At 40.8% G+C, this 25,672-nt stretch overlaps 1 protein-coding gene, 1 long non-coding RNA gene and 2 other non-coding genes across 6 annotated transcripts; 1 reads left to right on the forward strand and 3 right to left on the reverse strand.

Moving 5' to 3' along the window:
* Window positions 1–7,035: 7,035 nt before the first annotated feature.
* On the reverse strand, window positions 7,036–8,114 carry LOC119519519. Its single transcript, XR_005214036.1, has 2 exons — window positions 8,053–8,114; window positions 7,036–7,414 (listed from the first exon to the last, which is right to left on the reverse strand). It is a non-coding gene; the product is annotated as an uncharacterized LOC119519519 (long non-coding RNA).
* LOC119519672 lies at window positions 7,042–7,182 on the reverse strand. Its single transcript, XR_005214073.1, has one exon. It is a non-coding gene; the product is annotated as a U4 spliceosomal RNA (small nuclear RNA).
* LOC119519679 lies at window positions 7,785–7,925 on the reverse strand. Its single transcript, XR_005214079.1, has one exon. It is a non-coding gene; the product is annotated as a U4 spliceosomal RNA (small nuclear RNA).
* A 2,106-nt stretch (window positions 8,115–10,220) lies between the features above and the next one.
* SIRT4 (sirtuin 4) lies at window positions 10,221–24,586 on the forward strand. 3 transcript variants are annotated; one of them, XM_037817373.1, is made up of 6 exons: window positions 10,234–10,271; window positions 10,409–10,522; window positions 16,567–17,049; window positions 19,606–19,900; window positions 19,997–20,208; window positions 22,163–24,586. In XM_037817373.1, exons 2-5 carry the CDS (start codon window positions 10,518–10,520, stop codon window positions 20,147–20,149), a joined length of 936 nt encoding a protein of 311 aa, XP_037673301.1. In that variant the 5' UTR covers window positions 10,234–10,271; window positions 10,409–10,517; the 3' UTR covers window positions 20,150–20,208; window positions 22,163–24,586. The 3 variants fall into 3 exon arrangements, with proteins under 3 accessions (XP_037673302.1, XP_037673301.1, XP_037673303.1); XM_037817374.1 differs by lacking the exon at window positions 10,409–10,522 and having other exon boundaries at window positions 10,221–10,271; XM_037817375.1 differs by lacking the exon at window positions 10,234–10,271 and having other exon boundaries at window positions 10,280–10,522; window positions 19,606–19,741.
* The last annotated feature ends 1,086 nt before the right edge of the window (window positions 24,587–25,672 follow it).

Raw genomic sequence — 25,672 nt, forward strand, 5'->3', positions numbered from 1 at the left:
ACTTTTCTAGTGCTCACGGAACTTTCTCCAGAATAGATCATATGCTGGGACATAAAACAAGCCTCAATAAATTTAAAAAGATTGAAATTATTCAAAGCACATTCTCTGACCACAATGGAATACAATTAGAAGTCAATAACCATCAGAGACTTAGAAAATTCACAAATACCTGGAGGTTAAACAACACACTCCTAAACAATCAGTGGGTTAAAGAAGAAATAGCAAGAGAAATTGCTAAATATATAGAGACGAATGAAAATGAGAACACAACATACCAAAACCTATGGGATGCAGCAAAAGCAGTGCTAAGGGGGAAATTTATAGCACTAAACGCATATATTAAAAAGGAAGAAGAAGAGCCAAAATCAAAGAACTAATGGATCAACTGAAGAAGCTAGAAAATGAACAGCAAACCAATCCTAAACCAAGTAGAAGAAAGAAATAACAAGGATTAAAGCAGAAATAAATGACATAGAGAACAAAAAAACAATAGAAAGGATAAATATCACCAAAAGTTGGTTCTTTGAGAAGATCAACAAGATTGACAAGCCCCTAGCTAGACTGACAAAATCAAAAAGAGAGAAGACCCATATAAACAAAATAATGAATGAAAAAGGTGACATAACTGCAGATCCTGAAGAAATTAAAAAAATTATAAGAGGATATTATGAACAACTGTATGGCAACAAACTGGATAATGTAGAAGAAATGGACAATTTCCTGGAAACATATGAACAACCTAGACTGACCAGAGAAGAAATAGAAGACCTCAACCAACTCATCACAAGCAAAGAGATCCAATCAGTCATCAAAAATCTTCCCACAAATAAATGCCCAGGGCCAGATGGCTTCACAGGGGAATTCTACCAAACTTTCCAGAAAGAACTGACACCAATCTTACTCAAACTCTTTCAAAACATTGAAAAAAATGGAACACTACCTAACTCATTTTATGAAGCTAACATCAATCTAATACCAAAACCAGGCAAAGATGCTACAAAAAAGGAAAACTACCGGCCAATTTCCCTAATGAATATAGATGCAAAAATCCTCAACAAAATACTTGCAAATCGAATCCAAAGACACATTAAAAAAATCATACACCATGACCAAGTGGGGTTCATTCCAGGCATGCAACGCTGGTTCAACATAAGAAAAACAATCAATGTATTACAACACATTAAAAACTCGAAAGGGAAAAATCAATTGATCATCTCAATAGATGCTGAAAAAGCATTTGACAAAATCCAACATCCGTTTTTGATAAAAACACTTCAAAAGGTAGGAATTGAAGGAAACTTCCTCAACATGATAAAGAGCATATATGAAAAACCCACAGCCAGCATAGTACTCAATGGTGAGAGACTGAAAGCCTTCCCTCTAAGATCAGGAACAAGACAAGGATGCCCGCTGTCACCACTGTTATTCAACATTGTGCTGGAAGTGCTAGCCAGGGCAATCCGGCAAGACAAAGAAATAAAAGGCATCCAAATTGGAAAAGAAGAAGTAAAACTGTCATTGTTTGCAGATGATATGATCTTATATCTAGAAAACCCTGAGAAATCAACGATACACCTACTAGAGCTAATAAACAAATTTAGCAAAGTAGCGGGATACAAGATTAATGCACATAAGTCAGTAATGTTTCTATATGCTAGAAATGAACAAACTGAAGAGACACTCAAGAAAAAGATACCATTTTCAATAGCAACTAAAAAAATCAAGTACCTAGGAATCAACTTAACCAAAGATGTAAAAGACCTATACAAAGAAAACTACATAACTCTACTAAAAGAAATAGAAGGGGACCTTAAAAGATGGAAAAATATTCCATGTTCATGGATAGGAAGGCTAAATGTCATTAAGATGTCAATTCTACCCAAACTCATCTACAGATTCAATGCAATCCCAATCAAAATTCCAACAACCTACTTTGCAGACTTGGAAAAGCTAGTTATCAAATTTATTTGGAAAGGGAAGATGCCTCGAATTGCTAAAGACACTCTAAAAAAGAAAAACGAAGTGGGAGGACTTACACTCCCTGACTTTGAAGCTTATTATAAAGCCACAGTTGCCAAAACAGCATGGTACTGGCACAAAGATAGACATATAGATCAATGGAATCGAATTGAGAACTCAGAGATAGACCCTCAGATCTATGGCCGACTGATCTTTGATAAGGCCCCCAAAGTCACCGAACTGAGCCATAATGGTCTTTTCAACAAATGGGGCTGGGAGAGTTGGATATCCATATCCAAAAGAATGAAAGAGGACCCCTACCTCACCCCCTACACAAAAATTAACTCAAAATGGATCAAAGATCTCAATATAAAAGAAAGTACCATAAAACTCCTAGAAGATAATGTAGGAAAACATCTTCAAGACCTTGTATTAGGAGGCCACTTCCTAGACTTTACACCCAAAGCACAAGCAACAAAAGAGAAAATAGATAAATGGGAACTCCTCAAGCTTAGAAGTTTCTGCACCTCAAAGGAATTTCTCAAAAAGGTAAAGAGGCAGCCAACTCAATGGGAAAAAATTTTTGGAAACCATGTATCTGACAAAAGACTGATATCTTGCATATACAAAGAAATCCTACAACTCAATGACAATAGTACAGACAGCCCAATTATAAGATGGGCAAAAGATATGAAAAGACAGTTCTCTGAAGAGGAGATACAAATGGCCAAGAAACACATGAAAAAATGTTCAGCTTCACTAGCTATTAGAGAGATGCAAATTAAGACCACAATGAGATACCATCTAACACCGGTTAGAATGGCTGCCATTAAACAAACAGGAAACTACAAATGCTGGAGGGGATGTGGAGAAATTGGAACTCATTCATTGTTGGTGGGACTGTATAATGGTTCAGCCACTCTGGAAGTCAGTCTGGCAGTTCCTTAGAAAACTAGATATAGAGCTACCATTCGATCCAGCGATTGCACTCCTCGGTATATACCCGGAAGATCGGAAAGCAGTGACACGAACAGATAACTGCACGCCAATGTTCATAGCAGCATTATTCACAATTGCCAAGAGATGGAAACAACCCAAATGTCCTTCAACAGATGAGTGGATAAATAAAATGTGGTATATACACACGATGGAATACTACGCGGCAGTAAGAAGGAACGATCTCGTGAAACATATGACAACATGGATGAACCTTGAAGACATAATGCTGAGCGAAATAAGCCAGGCACAAAAAGAGAAATATTATATGCTACCACTAATGTGAACTTTGAAAAATGTAAAACAAATGGTTTATAATGTAGAATGTAGGGGAACTAGCAGTAGAGAGCAATTAAGGAAGGGGGAACAATAATCCAAGAAGAACAGATAAGCTATTTAACGTTCTGGGGATGCCCAGAAATGACTATGGTCTGTTAATTTCTGATGGATGTAGTAGGAACAAGTTCACTGAAATGTTGCTATATTATGTAACTTTCTTGGGGTAAAGTAGGAACATGCTGGAAGTTAAGCAGTTATCTTAGGTTAGTTGTCTTTTTCTTACTCCCTTGCTATGGTCTCTTTGAAATGTTCTTTTATTGATGTTTGTTTTCTTTTTAACTTTTTTTTTCATACAGGTGATTTGAAAAAAGAAGGGAAAGTTAAAAAAAAAAAAAAGAAAAAAAAAGAAAAAAGACAAACAAGGGAAAAAAAAAAAAAAAAAAAGATGTAGTGCCCCCTTGAGGAGCCTGTGGAGAATGCAGGGGTATTCGCCTACCCCACCTCCATGGTTGCTAACATGACCACAGACATAGGGGACTGGTGGTTTGATAGGTTGAGCCCTCTACCATAAGTTTTACCCTTGGGAAGACGGTTGCTGCAAAGGAGAGGCTAGGCCTCCCTGTATTTGTGCCTAAGAGTCTCCTCCTGAATGCCTCTTTGTTGCTCAGAAGTGGCCCTCTCTCTCTGGCTAAGCCAACTTGAAAGGTGAAATCACTGCCCTCCCCCCTACGTGGGATCAGACACCCAGGGAAGTGAATCTCCCTGGCAACGTGGAATATGACTCCCGGGGAGGAATGTAGACCCGGCATCGTGGGATGGAGAACATCTTCTTGACCAAAAGGGGGATGTGAAAGGAAATGAAATAAGCTTCAGTGGCAGAGAGATTCCAAAACGAGCCGAGAGATCACTCTGGTGGGCACTCTTACGCACACTTTAGACAACCTTTTTTAGGTTCTAAAGAATTGGGGTAGCTGGTGGTGGATACCTGAAACTATCAAACTACAACCCAGAACCCATGAATCTCGAAGACAGTTGTATAAAAATGTAGCTTATGAGGGGTGACAGTGGGATTGGGAATGCCATAAGGACCAAACTCCACTTTGTCTAGTTTATGGATGGATGTGTAGAAAAGTAGGGGAAGCAAACAAACAGACAAAGGTACATAGTGTTCTTTTTTACTTCAATTGCTCTTTTTCACTCTAATTATTATTCTTGTTATTTTTGTGTGTGTGCTAATGAAGGTGTCAGGGATTGATTTAGGTGATGAATGTACAACTATGTAATGGTACTGTAAACAATCGAAAGTACAATTTGTTTTGTATGAAAAAAAAAAAAAGTTATGCTCAGCTTCCTTCCTCTTCCTGTAAGCGGCCCGAGGTGATCTCTGAAAATGTTTTACATTTCACTTGTCCCAAAACCCCATGGAAGCATGCAAATCAGGAAGTTTCAATCTTTGGGTTCACTTTAAGAACACTTGAGAAACTGCCCACGCCATCAAGGGTATGCATTATTCAAAAAGCCACCAAATATCTGAAAGATGTCACTTGACAGAAGCAATGTGTACCATTCTGTTGTGACAACACTGACAGCATTGGTAGGTGTGCCTGGGCCAAGAGCTGGGGCTGGACACAGGGTTGGTGGCACCAAAAAAAGTGCTGAATTTTTGCTTCACGTGCCTCAAAATGCAGACAATAAGGCTGAACTTCAGGGTTTAGATGTAGATGCTCTGATTATTGAGCATATCCAAGTGAACAAAGCCCCCAGGAAGTGCTGCCGTACTAGAGAGCTCATGGTCGGATAAAGCCATCCGTGAATTCTCCCTACTGCACTGAGATGATCTTTACTGAAACAAGAACAAATTGTTCCTCAACCAGAAGAGGAGGTTGCACAGAAGAAAAAGATATCCCAAAGGAAACTGAAGAAACAAAAACTTACGGCTCAGGAATAAATTCAGCATAAAATAAAAGCAAATAAAAATTAAAAAAAAAAGTTATACTCACGCAAAATCTTATACACAAATGTTTGCAGCACCTTTATTTGTAATAGCAAAATACCAGAAACATCACAAATGTCCTTCAATGGGAAGATAGTCAAACAAACCCTGGTATATCCATACAATGGAATACTACTCAGCAATAAAAAAGAATGAACTATTATTAATACATGCAGCAACCTGGACAGACCTCAAGGCAATTATGCTTAGTGAAAAAAGTCAATTTCAAAATGACACAAACTGCATGGTTTTATTTATATAAAACTCTGGAAATGGAAACTAATCTGACTGAAGTCAGATCAGTGATTGGTAACGGGGGGAGAAGGGAGAAGCAGAGGGAGGGATGACGAACCCCGGGAAACTTTAGGGTTTCTGGATTGCGGTGCATTTTCTGGATGGTGGTGATGGTTTCATGGAAGTGGTACACATGTTAAAACTCATCATCAAATTGCACACTTTAAAAACATGCAATTTATTGTATGTCAATTACACCTCAATAAAGATGCTTTAAAAAAAATGAGTGGGGAAAATGGTTTCTGTGAGGATCGGAACGAATGCACATTAAGTACTTCGTGTGGCACACAGTAAGGGCTCAACAATGGATGCTGTTGGAACTTGGCTGGCCCAACGTCATCACCTCTCCACATCTTTCCATTTTCTTCATAGAGCTGAAATAGTCTGTGATTATCTAGCTTATTTGTTTACTTGTTTGTGGTCTATCTCCAGGCTGAGTCCCCTGAAGCAGGGACTGGGTTGATCTAGTTAACCGCTGAGGCATTTTCCCCAATGTGACTTTGAACTTACTGATGCTGCTGCCACCACAGACCCTGGTCCATCCTTCCATACAGGTCAGAGGAATGACTGGTGGTTGTGGCCTAAGCAGGTTCAAGTGTTCCTGCCAAGCCCAGGGATAGGGCTCCTGAGGACCTCTGTGTGCCTGTGCCTTGCAACTTGACAGTATGTGGGTCAGTGGACCAGACTGGATGGAGGCCATGGCCATACTACTAAGGACATCTGGGTTTGATCCCAGTTTTGCCAGCGACTCCAAAATGGGACCCCAGCAAGTCACCTGTGCCCATTTCCCTCCTGGTGGTAAAAGGAAGAATTTCGATGAGATGGCTTCAGAGTTTCCATTTCTGCGAATCTCTGAGTGGGTTTGCCTGCTTCAGTGGGAAATGGCAGTGAACTCGGCCATTTGCTAGCTATGGGAATTCAACTGTTGCCTCTCGGAGCCCGGCTTCTGTGAACAAAGCATGGAGCACACTCCATAAAGAATAGTTACAACAAGGATTATTTCACTAAATGTTTGCTCCCTGCAGTCGGATGCCTCGGGGCTGTATGCCCCAGGCCTGACCCGAAGTGGGAGTTTCTGGCGGAAGAAAGATGTAGAATGGGCATGGCTTCCCTGCCAGAAACCTGATCTGTTCAGTCTCATCTTTTCGGCAACTCATCACTGATCTACTGGAATAGCAGCAGGAAAACAACAGCAACAACAAAGCTCTCAGAACACAAAATCACGCTCTGAGTTGAGAAACACAAATAATATTTTAACCTTTTATTTTGAAATACTTTTCAAATTTGCAAGGTAGTTCTAAAAAATAATACAAATCCCATACAGAAAACTCCAATACACTCCCTAATATCTACATCTGCCAACTTTAAAACCTTGCCATAACCTTACCGGTTTTTTAAACACTTGAAAACAAGTTGCACACACGATGGACCCTTACACATTACACTAAGTAGAATTTCTTTCACACACCACCAAAACTAGAAAGTTTTCGTGAACTAACTTTTAAACGTAACATGCTCAGTCTCCGTAGAGACTGTCAAAAATTGCCAATGCCGACTATATTTCAAGTCGTCATGGCGGGGTATTGGGAAAAGTTTTCAATTAGCAATAATCGCGCCTCGGATAAACCTCATTGGCTACGATACTGCCACTGCGCAAAGCTAAAGACATCGCCCCGCACCCTGCTGCCCCATGAACGACAATACCTTTAAGAGTAAGGGTGAGAAACTCCCACCATATTAGTGGATATGATGGTTTCTTATTGGAGCAGTTATAGCAAGCAACCGTCTCCGAAAGAGGTTTCTTGTTGTTGGATCATCTCTTGCACAACCTTTAGATTTTGAAACCAGAAGAACAGTCGCTTGGGATGCTGGGGACTCTTATGCAAAATAAACCTGACATCATAAAATCGACAGAGTTAGGATTTCAGCCGTGAGCGGCAAGCTAGCGAGTAAGAAAGAACACGAATGGCTGGGTGAAGAGTATGGAAACAGCAGGCAAGCACCGTATAGGAGCATCTTCAACGAAAGAAAAAAATACCGCAAACGCGGAAAAGACAACAAAATACGTAAAAACATTACAACCAGAATAAAGGAAACAGGACAAAGCAGCCGAAAACCACAAAAATCATAAAACTAATAATGAAGATTTCTTCCACATAAGCTAAACAAGGCAAGATCTATAAAAACACATTTCTTCGAGCTATAGCGCTTCAATACATCCAAGATAAACCAAGAACCTTTCATTTAAACATTGGATACTCAGTCTCCGTAGAGACTGTCAAAAATTGCCAATGCCGACTATATTTCAAGTCGTCACGGCGGGGTATTGGGAAAAGTTTTCAATTAGCAATAATCGCGCCTCGGATAAACCTCATTGGCTACGATACTGCCACTGCGCAAAGCTAAAAAATTCTTTCTCTGCCCATCATCCCCAAAAAGCAAGGTCCCTATTGCAAAAAAGGCGAGTTTTAGTCTCGTAAAATACTTTAAAGTATTGTTTGGTTGAAAATTAAACAATAAAATAAAAATACCTTATAAATACAGAGATATTTCTGAAGATTCAATACCTTGCGTTGACTTAACCAGGTTTGGTGGAACACGAAGCAAAGCATTATGGGAGGGAATATGCTAATATTGTAACAATACAGAGAATTCAAAAAGTGGTTGAGAAATGAGCTTGTTGTCAGGGTGCTGGTTGCTTGGCTCCTGATTCACGGTGTAACTCCCCAAGAGTTCTCTGTGAACATCTTAATTCAGAGGAAAGACGATCGAAAGAAAGAGGCTTTAGTTCCACAGAAATGTTTACAGTACATGAAGTTTGAGGTAACTTTCACCCTTACTGGCTTTCTTGGCATCTTTTGTCGGCTGGAAAGCTGTTAGAAGCCTACATCTGGACTTGTTTCCCTGAACTATATTCTCCAAAATACTTTTGGTTCTTTCCAATCGTTAAAAGGCAAATACTGGTCTCTGAAAAAGTGACATTTTTTTTCCCATTTTACTATGAAAAATTTCAACCACAAAAAGTTCAAAGATTGTTTAGTGAACATTTATGTACTTATCACCTAGATGAAAAAATGATATTTTTAAAGGTCTGTATGATATTGATAGGTAGCTCATTGTTTTGTTTATTGTCACAGCCGTAACTACCCAGGGTAGGAAAACCTGGCTGAAAAAAAGATAAGCCTAGCAATCTGGTGAATTTCAATGATTTTATTTTGATCTAATAAGGATTTAGTTATTAATTCTGGGTGATGCTAGTTCTGAGAAATAAAAAAGCTAAAGCCTTAATCTTGCAGGGTTTTCAAAAGAACTGCCAGCTCTTGAGAATGCCTTGCTTGGGAGGACATTACCCCCAACTGTGCATTTCACCAGCTGTCTGAAGTGATCTCATCCTCCACGATGACTTTCCAGCACTCTAAGAAAATTTTAAAACTCAGCTAACTACTCTGGAACATGAGATTCCTTGGGGGCCTGAAAGCTCAACAGTCCTGCAATCCCAGCCAGTATCTATTAATGTGCTCATCCTACTTGGAGAACTGAAAAAAATAAAGATTTTGAAATTTTTCATAATAAAATGGGGGGAAGGGTATCGTAGCCTTAGTATTTTCAGTTTTTTGTTTTGTTTTGTTTTGTTTTGTCAAATACCATCACAATTTTTTTTTTTTTTAATTAGGTTTGCAGTCTACATTTTGAGCCTTTCTTTCAGCCAATGTGGTCAGGTTAAGTAAGGCACAAGAGGCGCTCAGGTGATTATCCCAACCTCGTAGATCCTACAGCTAATAATCCATGCTGTTTTGAGGTATTCCTCTAAACTTCAAATTTGTGTCCCTTTACCAACACTTAGCTCCATGTATTAAAGGAGAGGACCAGGAGTCAAACTCCCCTCCGACTTCCGTATTACCCCTTTGGGCTTCAGTTTGTCTTCAAAATTGGGCCCGGGGGCGTGTTTCCCATCTTAAGTGGTCTCCACGGTCACCGCCCTGGGATTCTTTTCTAGGATACTTATAAACTGATGAATGTCTTCTTTAGGCAGTACTATATACAGCAGCGGTTCTGTTGCTTACATATTAGAAACAGCTTGGAAGCTTGTAAAACGACTGGTGTTCAAGTCTCTCAGCAGACCAATTAAATCAGGATCTCTGAGACTGAGACCCAGGGTTGTATTGGTTAATTTGGTCCTTATATTAAAGCACAAGAGAAATAAAATTGGAGAAGCCAAGTGGGTAACACATTAGTCCATGTATATTATATTTGGCTTTAATTGCTCTTATAAATTGTTATTAATTTTTCAGATATTTGTAAATGTATTTCTTCATAACCCATTGCCAGATATTTTACCAATAGCAGGGAACTTTGATTCTGCGACCGCAAATGGACAGGATCAAAGACACTGAAGTTGAGATGAGTCAAATCTAGATTGATTGTTAAAGCTGCTTAAGAGGGAATGAATTCCTAAATTAGAGCGGTTTTGATTTACTGTTTTGGACTCGGGATATTGTTATCGAGGCTCTGACCACTTCTCTCTCAAAGAGATGACTATAGGTAGACTTAGGTGACATACGTACCTTGAGAACGAAGGTTCAAAACTTCTGGACAGGGAAGGCCGACAGGAGGCGCTGAGGAAGCCCAGAGGATTGTGGGACTTGTAGTTTTTCCTGCAGCATTTCCGCTTCATGAACTACACTTCCCAAAATGCAAATATAGCCAGACAATCCCACCGTCCGGTGTGGTGTCCCTTGAACTGTGAAAGGTAAGTGTGTACTTTGCGGCCCGCTGGCGTTTAGGAGTTACGGATTTAATTTCTCCTTGTTGCCCTTTGCTGGGACTTGGAAGACAGCGGCTGTTCCAATGGGACCATGTTTCAGCGGCGTTTCCCTAACCCTTTAGTACAAGAAGCCAGGACGGTGAATTTCTTTAGCTGTTGCTGTGGAATGTCAACGAGAAAGCAGGGTCCTGGACTCAGATCTGGAAAGGCAACATAAAACAGTGTTTACCTATGGGGTGCGTATCACTAGAAAACTCCTGCCTTATATCAAATAATATGTCAAAGCATTGTTTTTACAGCTAGAAAAGCTGACATGCGGGGGAGAACGTCTTACCTGGTCTCACTTCTCTGTGTCCCAGTAGCAAGGTTTGCAAATGAGGGTAAACTAAAACAGTATGGGCAAAATGAAAGAATAAAACGTGTGCGTGTGTTTAATTACATTCATAAAGTCCTAAAGCCTGAAAGGGCTGAGCAGCAATTTATTCATCAAATCCTGGTATTCTAGAACTCAAATGTGTTTCTCTTAGCTTATGTAGAAATAAGATAATTCTACTTTAGGCTTATGGAACACATTGGCCCCCAAAGGATGGTATTAGTTGAAAATATAAATTCATTCCTCTTACAGTGTCATCTTTAGATATAGTCACAGATGGAATAATAATGGGCTATTAAGGGACTTAACAGATATTGGGGTAAAGCACTGACCTTTTACGTTTATAAGGAATTCAGTTCTGACCATTCAAGTGTTACTGGGAGAGAGAGAATGGGTCTTATGTTATGCTAGACTCCTGCTTTACCAATTCCACCTCCCCTCCTCTTTTTTAAACCAAAATATATTGCCTTCAGATGCAGAAGGCCTTGGCCAGCCATTTTAAGTTAATTTCTGTCTGATGGCTGCGGCATAGTAGAGCTCTGGCTGTGGGTTCTTAAGAGGTCAGGAAGACAAGATTGGCTTAGGCTGTTAGGACATATTCCAGTGTGTAGACAAAATTTTATTTGTGGAAGTTTTTAGAGATTCTTGACCAAAAAAAGAATTATTAAAAAGATTAGGTAGTTATCTATCTCTGTTAGAAGTAAATAAGATGAAGTACATGGCAAACTTAAAAAGTATTTTACAAATGAGAATTATTTGGGGAAAAAAAAAGAAGATAAAGTACACTTGTTTCAAGTTGGACTTCCTAGGACCCATAAGAGTGTGCTGGAAACAGTTTGTTTTGGTCAAGTCTAATCCTTAAATATTCAGGAATTTTGCTATCTGCTTGTTAACCATTAGTAGCCTGAAATCAGCCATGATGGGAGTATTTCCTTTTTCTTTTTGGAGGAGGGGTAGGGAGGGGAGCCTGTCTGTTTTCTCAAGATCTGTAAGCCTGTAGGCCCAGTGTTCAGTACATCCTTGAATTATCAGATCCTGAGCTAGCTCATGCCCTTCTAAATTTTACAAAAGACTGATCTGGATTACAAAGTAAAATTATAAAGATACATAAGCAGGTGTCTGTGGGAGAGGAAGGGGGCTGTGCCTTTCCAGCAAAGGATATTCTTACTCATTTGGGAGCTGCCCTTCAAGATACTGAGGTCATCTCTCTCTCTAACTGAGCCATCTCGACAGGTGAACTCGCTGCCCTCCCCCCTACGTGGGACCCGACTCCCAGGGATGTAAATCTCCCTGGCAATGAAGAATATGACTCCCGGGGATGAATGTGGACCCGGCATCGTGGGACTGAGAGTATCTTCTTGACCAAAAGGGGGATGCGAAATGAGACGAAATAGTTTCAGTGGCTGAGAGATTCCAAATGGAGTCGAGAGGTCACTCTGGTGGACATTCTTATGCACTGTATAGATAACACCTCTTAGGTTTTAATGTATTGGAATAGCTAGAAGTAAATACCTGAAACTACCAAACTCCAACCCAGCAGTCTGGACTCCTGAAGACAATTATATAATAATGTAGATTACAAGGGGTGACAGTGTGATTGTGAAGACCTTGTGGATCACACCCCCTTTATCTAGTGTATGGATGAGTAGAAAAATGAGGATAAAAACTAAAGGACAATGGGGTGGGATGGGGGGATGATTTGGGTGTTCTTTTTTCACTTTTATTTTTTTATTCTTGTTCTGGTTCTTTCTGATGTAGGGAAAATGTTCAGAGATAGATTGTGGTGATGAACGCATAACTATGTTATCATACTGTGGACAGTGGATTGTATACCATGGATGATTGTATGGTGTGTGAATGTATTTCAATAAAACTGAATTTAATTAAAAAGAAAAGATACTGAGGTCATCGATTAATTCATTGTCAGGAAGTTGTTCAGATAGCATAGGATCTGCCACAGGGAGTAGTGTGGTCCAGATGGGTGTTTTCTTAGATTGTATGAAAACCTGTTCTCTCCAATACACTTTTCCAGTACCTAGATCTTTTCTTCTATAAAACTTAATAGTATGAAATTCCAACAAAGTCCTATTCCCCAGCTGTTTCTCAGTATCCTGATGTTGATAGTCATCACCCTCATAAAACATTTCAATGTACAAGTTTCTGATTATTTGATACCTTTTGGGTTGGCAGTTTCCAGATATAATTTGGAGAGGGATTGACATCTCATCAGTAATCTGCTTCCAGATCCCATTTAGGGTGGGCTAATTTTGGGAAATAAGGATGCTGCCCAAGTTTGTCTTTGTGATTGCTTGGATACTCTCTCTTCTTTCCTTTACCTCATTTATTTCTGGCCTGTAGTTTTGGGTTGATCTATATTTTTTAGGCCTTAGCCCTTGTTTACCTCTCTACTGTTGACAGTCATGTGCCTTTGCTCATTTTTGTCTAGGTCTTGGCCACCATAAGGGAGGTACATTGTTAAGTTTGCCTGGCCTTGTTCACTTTGTACATTTAGTTTCAAATACATTTCTTCCCAATACTATATGACCGATGATATGGTTCAGATATTGAAGTTTTTTTCTACTTTTAAGATGAAACATTCTATATATTATAGCTTCTCTTAAAATGTCTCCTTTCTTTTCTTTTTCATTTTCTGATCATATCTCTTAAGCTATTAAAATATTCAGAGGATGTAAACATTTTCCTTCATCTCATGGCTTTTAGCATCCTCACACTCCCACCATCCGGGGTGCACCATCCAGACATTCCTCTAAGGAATTAATTTTTTAAAACTTTTATTATGGAGATAGAAGAATTATAATGAACCCCATCCGTGGATCGTCACCCAGCTTCAACTGTTAAGAACTCTTGGTTAATCTTGTTTCATCTATACCCCCTTTTCACCCCTGTTGAGGGTTAAATCATGTCCCCACAGAAGGCATGTTCAGGTTACAACCCCTGGTCCTGTGGGAGTGAACCCATTTGTAAATAGGACCTTTGAAGATGTTATTAGTTAAGGTGCACCCACACTGAATAAGGGTGGGCCTTAATCCAATATGACTGAAGTCCTTATAAGCAAAGGAAATTGGACACTCAGAAGCCATAGGGAGGAGCCAGAGCTGGAAGTCTACAGAATCTGGAAGAGAAAGGAGAAGATTTGCCATGCGATGGAAAAGTCAAGGAACCTAAAGGTTGCTGGCCAGCCAGAAGATGCCAACCCCAAGAGGAAGCAAGCTTTCTTAGCCTCTGAAACCATGAGCCAATAAATTCCTGTTGTTAAGCCAACCTATTGCATGGTATTTATTTTAGCATCTAGAAATAAAATATGTGGTGTGGATCCATTTTGGTTTATCTTGTTTGGAGTTCACTGACCATCTTGGATGTATATATTCATGTCTTTTGTTAAATTTGGGAGGTTTTCAGCGATTATTTCTTCAAATATTTGCTCTGCCCCTTTCTTTCTTCTCCTTCTGGGCCTGCCACAATGCATGTGCTTGTACACTTGGTGGTGTCCCACAGGTTCCTCAGGCTCTGTTCACTTTTCTTCATTCTTTCCTCTTTCTGCTCAGACTGGATGATTTCAATTGTCTTTTCTTCAGGTTCTCTGATTCTTTCTTTTGCCAGCACCAATCTGCTGTTGAACCTCTCTAGCAAATTTTTAATTTGTTACTCTGGCCTTCAGCTGTGTTTCTTTCCTTTTCATAATTTCTGTCTCTCTACTGATAGTCTCTTTGTGTTCATTTATCGTTCTCTATCTATATTTGCCCCTAGCACTTTGAGCATATTTAGGACCAGTTTTTAAAAGTCTGTGTCTGGAGTTTGATGTGCTGGGCCCTCTATCATGGGACTTGCCCTTATGAAGCTCGTTACTGCAAAGGAGAAGCTACACTTGCATATAATTGTGCCTAAGAGTCTCCCCCTGAGTACCTCTTTGTTGCTCAGATGTAGCCCTCTCTCTCTCTAACTGAGCCACCTCCGCAGGTGAACTCACTGCCCTCCCCGCTACATCGGTCCTGACTCCCAGGGGTGTAAATCTCCCTGGCAATGCAAGATATGACTCCCGGGGATGAATCTGGACCCAGCATCACGGGACTGAGAATATCTTCTTGACCAAAAGGAGGATGCAAAATGAAACGAAGTAAAATTTCAGTGGCTGAGAGATTTCAAGTGGAGTTGAGGGGTCACTCTGGTGGACATTCTTATGCACTATATAGATAACACCTCTTAGGTTTTAATGTATTGGAGTGGCTGGAGGTAGGTGCCTGAAGGTGTCAAACTCCAACCCAGTAGTCTGGACTCCTGTAGACAATTGTATGACTGTAGATTACAGGGGGTGACGGTGTGATTGTGGGGACCTTGTGGATCACACTCCCTTTGTCTAGTGTGTGGATGGATGACTGGAAAAATGGAGACAAAAATTAAATGAAAAACTAGGGTGGGATGGGGGGGATGATTTCGGTGTTCTTTTTTATTTTTATTTTTTATTCTTATTCTGATTCTTTCTGATGTAAGGAAGGTGTTCGGAAATGAATTGAAAAGGTTAAATAAAAATAAAAATAAAGAAAAGAAAGTGTGGCCTACCTCAGTCAGGAAGGGTCTTAATCCTATTACTGGAGTCATTTATAAGTGGAGTGAATTTCAGTCAGAGAGAAAGAAAACCACAGGAAAAGCAGCTCGATATCAGTGGAAACTGGAAGAGAAAGGAAAGACTAGGAGATACCACCATGTGCCTTGCCATGTGAGGAGGAGACAAGGATTGCCAGCAGCCAGTTTAGTAACACCAATTTTGGGAAAGAAAGCATTAGCTTCATGATACCTTGATGTGGACTTTCTTTTAGCCTAAACACTGAGCAAATAAATTCCCATTTTTTTAAAAAAAAAAGAAAAAAAAAAGTCTTTGGAACATCCCAGGTCTGATCCTCTTCACTACCCGTCAGAAAGGGTGGGACTTTATGCCCACACCGACAAGAGGCCCATTCAGCATCGGGTTTCTAATGCTTTACTCTTCTCCTTTGCCTGGGCCATTGCTTCCTGTTTCTTTGAGTGTTTTGTAATTTTTTGTTGAAAACTCGACATTTTAATATTATCACTGGAATTTAGACTCTGAGGTGTCTGTTCCTTGAGCTTGTGTCCAGCAAAAGGAGAAAAAAGAAAACACCTTTCCCAGTCTTTGCAGAGTAACCTGTCAAGTATTCTCCTTTAGAAGCTTATCCATACAAGGAGTTTAGAGAGTAGCTCAAGTCAAAGCGTAGGGGCCTCCCTGATCCTTTTTGCACATGTACCCTGCCTTGGGCACACATTTGGCTCTAGGAATTCCCGTTTAAATAGACACAAATGCCCCCTCTTTAGGAAACAGTTTCCTCATGGTCCCACATACTGCACGGTATGTCCTACAGCCAGCCATCCCTTGCCCCAGGCAGCCACTTAACTGCTCTCCCACTGCATTCTGTAGGAGAACCCTGGGGGCTGCCTTCTGCATGAAGGACAGGTTCTGGGATAGCGAGTCCCTCAGGCCACCACCAGACAGATTGGACCCGAAATACATACTCTCAGGGTGTGCACAAGGTTTATATAGCTCCGTCTGGAACCAGACCAGAGATCCACACTGGGAGCACAGCCAGCTCCTCTCCAAGCCGATGAGGGGATACAGGAGGGGCCAGCCAGGGAACCGTAAGATCCTACCGGCTTTTAAGGGCCTTTTCCTTGATTCAGTGCTTACCCTGTTACTAGTCCTTTAACTGTTTTCTGGAGCTTTGAAAAAAGTGTTTGTGTCAGTTCTTGTTAGTTGTTTAAAGCTTCTGTGGCTGGACAGAGCTCTGAAGCTTGTCACTCCACCATCTTGATTGAGGTAGGGCCAGTTACCTTTATTTTAAAAACCCAGCTTCTCACATGAGGTTTCTTTTTCTCTAGAACGAGGATGAGTTTTGGGTTGACTGTCAGGTCACCAAAAGGCCGTTGGATCACGAACCTCAGCCGTGGGTTCTCGCTATTTGTACCTCCAAGTCCTCCTTTGGACCCTGAGAAGGTCAAAGAGCTGCAGCGCTTTATCACCCTTTCCAAGAGACTCCTGGTGATTACTGGGGCAGGAATTTCCACCGAATCGGGGATCCCAGACTACCGGTCAGAAAGGGTGGGACTTTATGCCCGCACCAACAAGAGGCCCATTCAGCATCGGGATTTTATACAGAGTGCACCAATCCGTCAGCGGTACTGGGCAAGAAACTTTGTGGGCTGGCCTCGGTTCTCCTCGCATCAGCCTAACCCTGCACACTGGGCTTTGAGCAGCTGGGAGAGACTCGGAAAGCTGTACTGGTTGGTGACCCAAAATGTGGATGCATTGCATACCAAGGCGGGGAGTCAGCGTCTGACAGAGCTGCACGGATGCATGCACAGGTGCAGGAAGATCTAGACAGCTTGAAGGCAAAAATGTGTGCCCCATAAAAGCGGGGACCTTGGGTGGTTAATCACTGTTGTCTCAGTTAGACCCTGAGAAAAGGATTTGGGAGCAAGACATTTATTTTGGAGTCAATCCCAGCAAGCTCGGGGAGGGAGTGGGGAAGTGAAACAGAGAAGAGAAGAGAAGCCAAGTAAGGATGCATTCATGAATGGGTTACCACTTTGAGAAACTAGGGCTCAGTCCTGTGAGGGACTCCCTGAAAGATTGTCTAGAATGTGCTTCAGAATTGTCTCATTGAAAGTCAAGGAACAGGGGTATTTACCTGCTATCTCCCATCCTGCCCTGGTTGAGGGTCACTCCTGGGGCATTAACTCTACGGTATTTTTACTTGCCCCTCTCAAGAAGGCTTCCACGGCCAGAGAACACCCTTAAGCAAGAGAGATGGAGGAAGCTGTGTACAAGAACTGGGTACAGGTGGCTTCCAGGGTGGGCTGGGGGGAATGTGAGCAGAGAACCAATGGCATGTGCTACAAACTGCTGCATTTTCAGAGCCTAGACAAATAGAACACAGTAGCACCTGGCCTGCAGTCAAAACTCTGTAAATATTGAGCACATGGGAAGGGTATTATGCCTGCAGCCCAGAGAATAATTTGTAGCTAATTGGAGACCATTTCTTAATCTGTAAGCCCCAGAGATCCTCCACCGAGGACTGAAATCAGTCTGTCAATCACAAAATACTTATGTTTGTCCTGCCTGCTACGTATAGTGTATTTGGGTATGCTATTTGGTAGTGTGGAGGGGTCCAAAACCAAAGTATAGGACATGATCTGCTTTACCTGGGAGAATTTTGTCATCTGTCTGGAGAGCACAAAACTTATGTTTAACAATGAACAACCACTCAAGATAACACATGACTGTTAAATTGTGTGGTCCTTGATATACATAATATAGAAGTTCAGAGAAACAGAGAGTAAAGATAGGAGTGTTCAGGAAAGCTTTTTGAATGAGGTAGGGCTTGAGACCAGCTCAATTTGACTAGACAAAGGGGGGAAAAGAGGAACTTGTAAATGAAGGTCCTGTGTAGAGCACAGAGGAGACTGACTTGGTCTCCACGGAGGGTTTGAACTGGGGACTCATATGAAGTAAGACAGTCTGGGAAGGGTAGACCTGAAATCATGGATACATATTATGCACTATAGTTTAGGTCTGCTGTAAGAGACCAAAGGGAACTATTAGTGGTTTCTGAGCAAGAAAGCAACATGATAACAAGAGCATTTGAGGAAGGCTAGCAGGATTAGAAAGAGTGGGTTGGGGACATCAGCCTGAAGGGCCCAGACTAGGGTGGTCCCAGGGGAAATAAAGAGCTAATGGTGGCTAGGGATCCATTAAAATATTTTTTTTTCATATGACAAAAATGTCAAATATCCATGGAAGTGGAAAGAATCGTATAATGAATGCCTATGTACTATTACCCAGAATCAAAGATTTTATTAATATTTTAACATGTCTACTTTCTCCCTTCTCTCCCTGTCTCTTCTAAAATGTTTAAAAACAAATCCAAAACCTCTTGTCATTTCATAAGGGGCCTTTTAGGGGAAAAAATATCCAACATTTTCTAGTGGCTGCTTAGGTAAAGAGCAAAAGGAGAAAAATAAGTAACACAATTTTTCCAAGGATCTCAGCCCAAGTAACTGGAGGAAGGGAGGGATGGTGATTGAGAAGTTGGGGATGCAGTGGTTGAAGAGTGGGCCATAGCTTTGGGCATGAGTTGATGACAGGCCAGCCAAGAAGAAGAAATGTATAGCAAATACTTGGAGATTGGACTAGAGATTGGGAGAAAGAGCAGGATTAGAGTCAGAGATGAGGAAACCGCTGGCATAGAGACACTGAGGCGATGAAAATAGCACTGCAAGGTGGAGAACAGAGAAAAAAAACAGGGTGGAGGATTGAGGACACTCAGAGGAGGAACAAACTAAAGAACCTTTGCTTTTTCAACAGCTATTTTGTGAGTGCCCATGAGGTGCAGGCCCTGTCTAGGTGTGGGCATAGAGCAGGGGTCACGGCTCAAAGTTCTTGCCCTCAGGGAGCTCATGTTCTGGTGATTAGAGAGGTAAGAAGAGAACCAGAAGACACTGTGTCTTGGAAGCCAGGAGGACAACTGTTTTAAAGGGAGGATGGTGATTGACAGTGACTATTATAGCAGATAAGGAGAGGAAAGGATGAAGGGGGAAAAAACACTGGTTTAAACACTAAGGAAATCACCTGTATTAAGGATAAAAGCCAGTTTGCAGAAGATTAAGCTGGGAGAGTATAGCAAGGAAACAGAGGTGCATTAATCATTCTAGAAGGTTGGTGGTGGAAGGAAGTCGAGAAGCAGGGTGGTAATTAGAAATTAGGAGAAGGTATTCCTAAAATGGAAAGAAAAACTTTTGAGTGTTTGAGAAAGAAAGCAGAGGTGATGGAGGGGCTGAAAGGGTTGATGATGAACTGCCTTTGGCGGCTTTGTGCCTCCCCAAGACGCATTGTTCAGTTGGCTTTTTCTTTGGTTTCAGGGTCCTCTGCTTGGACTGTGGCGAACAGACTCCCCGAGGGGCGCTGCAGGGGCGTTTTGAAGTCCTGAACCCCACCTGGAGTGCCGAGGCCCACGGCGTGGCTCCCGATGGCGACGTCTTCCTCACAGAGGAGCAGGTACAGAGCTTTCAGGTCCCATCCTGCGCTCGATGCGGAGGCTCCCTGAAGCCTGATGTCATTTTCTTCGGGGACACCGTGAACCCTGCCAAGGTTGACTTTGTGCACAGGCGTGTGAAAGAAGCCGACTCCCTCTTGGTGGTGGGATCTTCCTTGCAGGTATTGGACTCGGTCAAGCAGTGACTGTCCCTTTTGCAGAAGACGGAGCCTTGGAGAGCCCCAGAGAGCTCTTACCTGTGTCTTTCCCCTGTGCAGGTGTACTCTGGTTACAGACTTATCCTCACTGCCCGGGAGAAGAAGCTGCCCATTGCAATACTGAACATTGGACCCACACGGTCTGACAACATGGCGTGTGTGAAACTCGATTTTCGCTGCGGAGAGTTGCTGCCTTTACTAGACCCACACTGACTACAGCCTCATGTTCCCGGCCAGAAACAGGGGCTTTCACTTGAATCCCGCTGCTAAAGGTAAATACCTTCTCAGATATCAGATTCCAGCTCTGATGCAACTGAGGGTAGGGTACACTGACAAAATATAGAAGGCCCTAGGCTCCTTATTATATGGCCATTTTTTTAAAATACAGTTTTATTGAGATATATTCACATAACATACATCCTTCAAAGTGTGCAATCAGTTGTTCATAGTATCGTCATATAGTTGTGCGTTCATCACCATAATCAATTTTTGAACATTTTCATTACTCCAAAAAATAAAATAAACATTAAAATAAAAAGAACATCCAAAACATCCTCTCCCCATTGTTCATTTACTTTTTTTAACACTCATTCATTTTTTTTAACTTTATCAAAAATTAAAAATAAAAAACATTTCAAACAAAACCAGAACAAAGGAATAAGAAAACACAACCTAAAATAACTACATTGCTTCCAACATGTTCCTACCATACTCCAAGAAAATTAACAAACCATAACTGAATAAAGGAATAAGAAAACAAATAACCTAAAATAACTACATTGCTTCCAACATGTTCCTACCCTACCCCAAGAAAATAAACAAACTCTAACCAAACAAAGGAAAAAAGAAAAATAACCTAAAATAACTACATTGCTACCAACTTGTTCCTACCATACCCCCCAAAAATTAACAAACCATAGTCATTCCTGGGCATTCCCATAACATTAGGTTTACCCTCAATATATGGCCATTCTTAATTAAAATTATTTTTTTAATGTACATTAAGATAGAGTATTGGATAGACTATGGTTTTCAAATTCTAGGCACGTTTTTCCTTTTTTTAAATAACAGCTTTACTGACATATAATTCAATATGATAAAGTTCACCATTTAAAAGTATACAATTCACTGGTTTTTAATATATTCACAAAGTTCTGCATCAGTCGTCACTAATTCCAGAACATTTTCATCATCCCAACAAGAAAACGTGTACCCGTTAGCAGTCATTCCCCATTCTCCCTCCCTCCAGCCCCTGGCAACTACTAATTTACTTTTTGCTTCAGTGGATTTCCTTATTCTGGACATTTCATATAAATGGAATCATATAATATGTGGCCTTTTGTGTCTGGATTCTTTGACTTAGCATAACGTTTTCAAGGTTCATTCTTGGTGTGGCATGTACCAGTACGTCATTCCTTTTTATGGCTGAAGAATATTCCATTGTATGGATATACCACATGTTGTCTATCCATTCACCAATTGATAGACATGTGGCTGGTCTTTCAATAGCCTTTTTGGCTATTATGAATAATGCTGCTATGAACATTCATGTACAAGTGTTTGTTGGACAGTTCTCTTGGTATTATAACTTGAAGTAGAATTGCTGGGTCATATGGTAATTTTATGTTTACCATACTGAGGAACTGTCAGACTGTTTTCCAAAATGCACCATTTTAAATTCCCACCAGCAGTGTACGAGGGTTCCAGTTTTTCCACATCCTCACCAACACTTGTTATTGTCTTTTTGGTTACAGCCATCCCTAGTGGGAGCTGAAGTGGTATCTTGTGGTTTTGATTTGCATTTCCCTATGACTAATGAAGTTGAGCATCTTTTCTTGTGCTTTTCAACCATTTGTATACCTTCTTCGGAGAAATGTCTATTCAAGTCCTTTGCCCATTTTTTAAATTGGTTTAACATACTTTTAAAATAACTCGTTTTTTAAATTATTAGAATAATACATGTTTATTAGATGATAGAGAAGTAAAAAGAAAATAATACAAATAACCTATAACCCCACAACCGAAATAACCAAAGTTTAGTATTCTGTGTAACTGTATGTGTGTACAAATACTGAATCAGTCTGTACATGGTGCTTTATTTTATCCTGTTTTCACTTAACAATAAATGGTGGCCATCTTTACATGTCCTAAATGCTATTTTTTTACACACACACACCCAACCCCCCCCCAGCTTATTTGGCATTAATTCGTTTCATTTCTTTTCAGATCCCTAAGCATTCATCCCCTCTTCCTCAAAATAATTGAAGCTTACTGAGTGCAAAACCAAGGTCTCTCTGCCATCCCACCTTTGAACTGGGCTGTTTCAGACCCAATGAGTAAAGCAAGGTCTTCACAACAAGATATGACCCTGAGAAGAGACTTTTTCAAAGCAGCAGCTGCTCCAACAGAAAAACTGCATTCACTTCCTTCCTACTTCTCGGGTCAGAAGAAATGGCCCAGGAACTGTGTCTGCCAGAATAGTCTCTGGGGTGCTAACCAAGGGATCTCACTAAACAGGGGAGTAGGGTAGAAGAAAACGACTTAATTTTAATTCCAAATGGCCAAATGTCTTTAGCTGAACCACTTTGATGTATTTTTTTTTCAAATGAGCAATGACATGAATGAATGTTTTATTAACCAAAGAACAAAGGAATCATTTTTTTTTTAACAATATACCAGATGTGTAGTAGGCTATCGTTTATGTTCTTTTTTTTAATCAACTAAAGAAAATGGGGCTTTAAGACATGGTTCTCCAAGGATTTCTCCTTGGCTTCAGCTGCCGGAATGAGACACCTGCCTTGAACCCCGTCTGTAGAGAGGAAACAGGGAATTCCCAGGTGGGCTCTTAAATTGATTTGTTTCTGCTGAGGAAAGCAGAAAGACTTGTTTGATTACTGCCTTAACCAGAACGAATCACTATGAAGCTAGAGCTTTCTGCAAAATTTCATAGAAAGTGAGGCAGATGAAAGAATCACAGCCTATTCTGAGTAGTCTTTTGTCTAAAATTAGGGCAAGCAGCATATGCTCATCCTGCACCTGCCTAGGAAGCAAATTTCAGTTAACTGAGATAATGCAAGATCTTGAAAACAGACTTCTTTTCACTTGCACAACTGTAGGTTTGCTCATAGGCAATAATTAGTTCTAAAGAAGTGTCAGGTGGTTGTGAATCTCATTCCAGCTTTTTTTGCAGCTGGGGATCCTATCGTGCTTTCAACCAGAGGTGATTTTCTCAGCTGCCCAAAGTCAGAACTCAACAATTGTATTAAAATCTGGGTCTTTGGAATCTGAAGCCTTTCTCATCCACAAATCTCATCAACAGTTAATGACAAACACTGTATTAAGGTACTGAGGATACAAAGAGCCTCTTGCCTCAAGTGGGTCATAGAGAATGTGCTGTGTGTCCCCCCTGCTTTTCTACCAGAAAATATCATACAGTCATGTATGGAATCATAGAATTAGAGAAAATTTGGTCCCTGTTCCTCATTTCATTTTTGAGGAAACTAAGATCCAGACTAATCTAAGGTCATGCTACATAGTTTCAGAGCCAAGACTAGAATCCAAGTATTTAAACTTCCCTCCCAGTCCTTTGTCTTTAAACAACACTGCTTCTCATTTGTCTGCGGATTATTTATGGTTGGAGAGAAGTTAGCTTGAAGTTTAAGTAGAAGCCAGCACCACACCCAGCCAAAAAGACCAAGAATGATTAAAAGGCAGTGGCATTTGCAAGCTGCTTAGTGTGCCATGGATGAAAAGGCACCTGAATGCTGGCACGAGTCACAAAGCCAAGTCTTGAGGGCCTTAGGAATGTTTGCTTTGTTCATATTTCCTCCTGAAATGGACTTCTTTCCAAGAAATATGTCCCAAGAGGAACTTGGTATTTCCTGAAGCTGATGCTTCTATGTCTCCTTGCTTTACATCTTTTGATCTCAACCAGTGTACCAGTTCTAGCCCACAGTTAAGTGCTCTCAGTTGGAGTAACAGATATTTTCCAGTGGGTGTTATCAGTTTGCCGCTGCCATGGTTATATGATTCTAGCTGCCTAAGTGCAACCTAGGACGTGACTTTCGGTTGTCCCCTGTTGCTTTGGCAGTTCTGCTCTGTTGTCACAGCTTAGTAAACAGAAGTCACAAAAGCAAACAGGTACATCACACTCAAAACTTCCTTTCCACTAATTCATATTCCTTCTTTTACGCTATCACAAACTGAATATCCTTTTCTCACCTCTCCCTTAAAAAAACAGCAATAACATTTATTGAATACTGTGCATCTACATCCCAAGCTCCATGCAAAGCATTTTAAAACCCATCAGCTCACTTACAGAGTTAACCCCACAAGAGAGGCTTGGGCATGTGTAAGGGTAGCTCTTTAGTGAGTGTTGACTTTTCCTGAGACGATTAAAGGAGTTCACCACTCTTAGGTAGGGTGCCAAGCTGTCCCAGATTGCCCAGGACTGAGGGGATTTCCTGGGATGCAGGACTTTCAGTGTTAAAACCAGGACAGGTTGGTCATGATGCTCCTGCAAACATTAGAGGTTGACACCTGTGCCGGTTTGAATATATTGTGTCCCCCAAATGCCATTATCTTTGTGGTCTTGTGGGACAGACGTTTTGGTGCTGGTTAGATTTGCTTGGAACGTGCCCCACCCAGCTGTGGGTGGTGACTTTCGTGGGATACTCCCATGGAGGCGTGACCCCACCCATTCAGGGTGGGCCTTGATCAGTGGAGCCATATAAAACATGCTGACTCAAAGAGACTGAATGGAGTGCAGCTGTGAGTGATGTTTTGGAGCGGAGCAAGCTTGCTAGAGAGGAACGTCCTGGGAGAAAGCCACTTTGAAACCAGAACTTTGGAGCAGACGCCAGCCACATGCCTTCCCAGCTAACAGAGGTTTTTCCGGACGCCATTGGCCTTCCTCCAATGAAGGTACCCGATTACTGATGTTGTTACCTTGGACACTTTGTGGCCTTAAGACTGTAACTGTGTAGCCAAATAAACCCCCTTTTTATAAAAGCCAATCCATCTCTGGTGTTTTGCATTCTGCAGCATTAGCAAACTAGAACAACACCAGATATAACAGTTAATTCCAGATATATTATCTTTGTTGAGACTCAAGACCATGCTGTGAGATCCGGATTTTTTAGTTCTTAATTTTTATATTACAGAACAGATAAATTCCACTTAATGAAGAAAAAAATTAAGGTAATTAAAGAAAGGAGAGTAATTTTTTTTTCTTCTTAATTTATTGGAAAGGGAATATAACATGGAATTGAAACTCAGGGTATAGATAGGCTTGGATTTCAATCCCTGCCTTGCTACTTACTGGTTAGGTGAATTTGGCAAGTTATTTTATTAAATCTTCATTCAATTTCTCTATAAATAGGGATAATAGTAGCTGTCTCACTGGGTTGATGTGAAGATTAAAGAAGGTAATAATGCATGTAAAGCTCATCACACAGGACCTGGCACATAGCCATTATCATTAGGATATGGGAGGAAGGTGGGATGGCCAGAGAGGAAGTCATCAAATTGGGCTAACATCTGTCTGCTACTGAGTTCTCCTTTAACTAGTCCATAAGGATCTTCCACATTTCCTTTTTGTGAATATATTTGTCTTTTTAAAAACATCACATCTAGTCTTGCTTGATGTAATAAAGCCGTTCTAAAGAAAATAAAATGTGAGTATCCTTCCCTCTCCTTTCCCTTAACATTTAATGAACTTTTTACTATACACTAACA

The sequence above is a fragment of the Choloepus didactylus genome, chromosome 23 (assembly GCF_015220235.1).
Source record: "Choloepus didactylus isolate mChoDid1 chromosome 23, mChoDid1.pri, whole genome shotgun sequence".
NCBI classification, from domain to species: Eukaryota; Metazoa; Chordata; class Mammalia; order Pilosa; family Megalonychidae; genus Choloepus; species Choloepus didactylus.

Excerpts from the sequence above, each read along its gene's own strand:
- SIRT4 (XM_037817373.1), top strand. Across the intron at positions 17,050-19,605 it reads CTGCACGGATGCATGCACAG|GGTCCTCTGCTTGGACTGTG; the intron begins GTGCAGGAAGAT and ends CTTTGGTTTCAG. Across the intron at positions 19,901-19,996 it reads TGGTGGGATCTTCCTTGCAG|GTGTACTCTGGTTACAGACT; the intron begins GTATTGGACTCG and ends TCCCCTGTGCAG.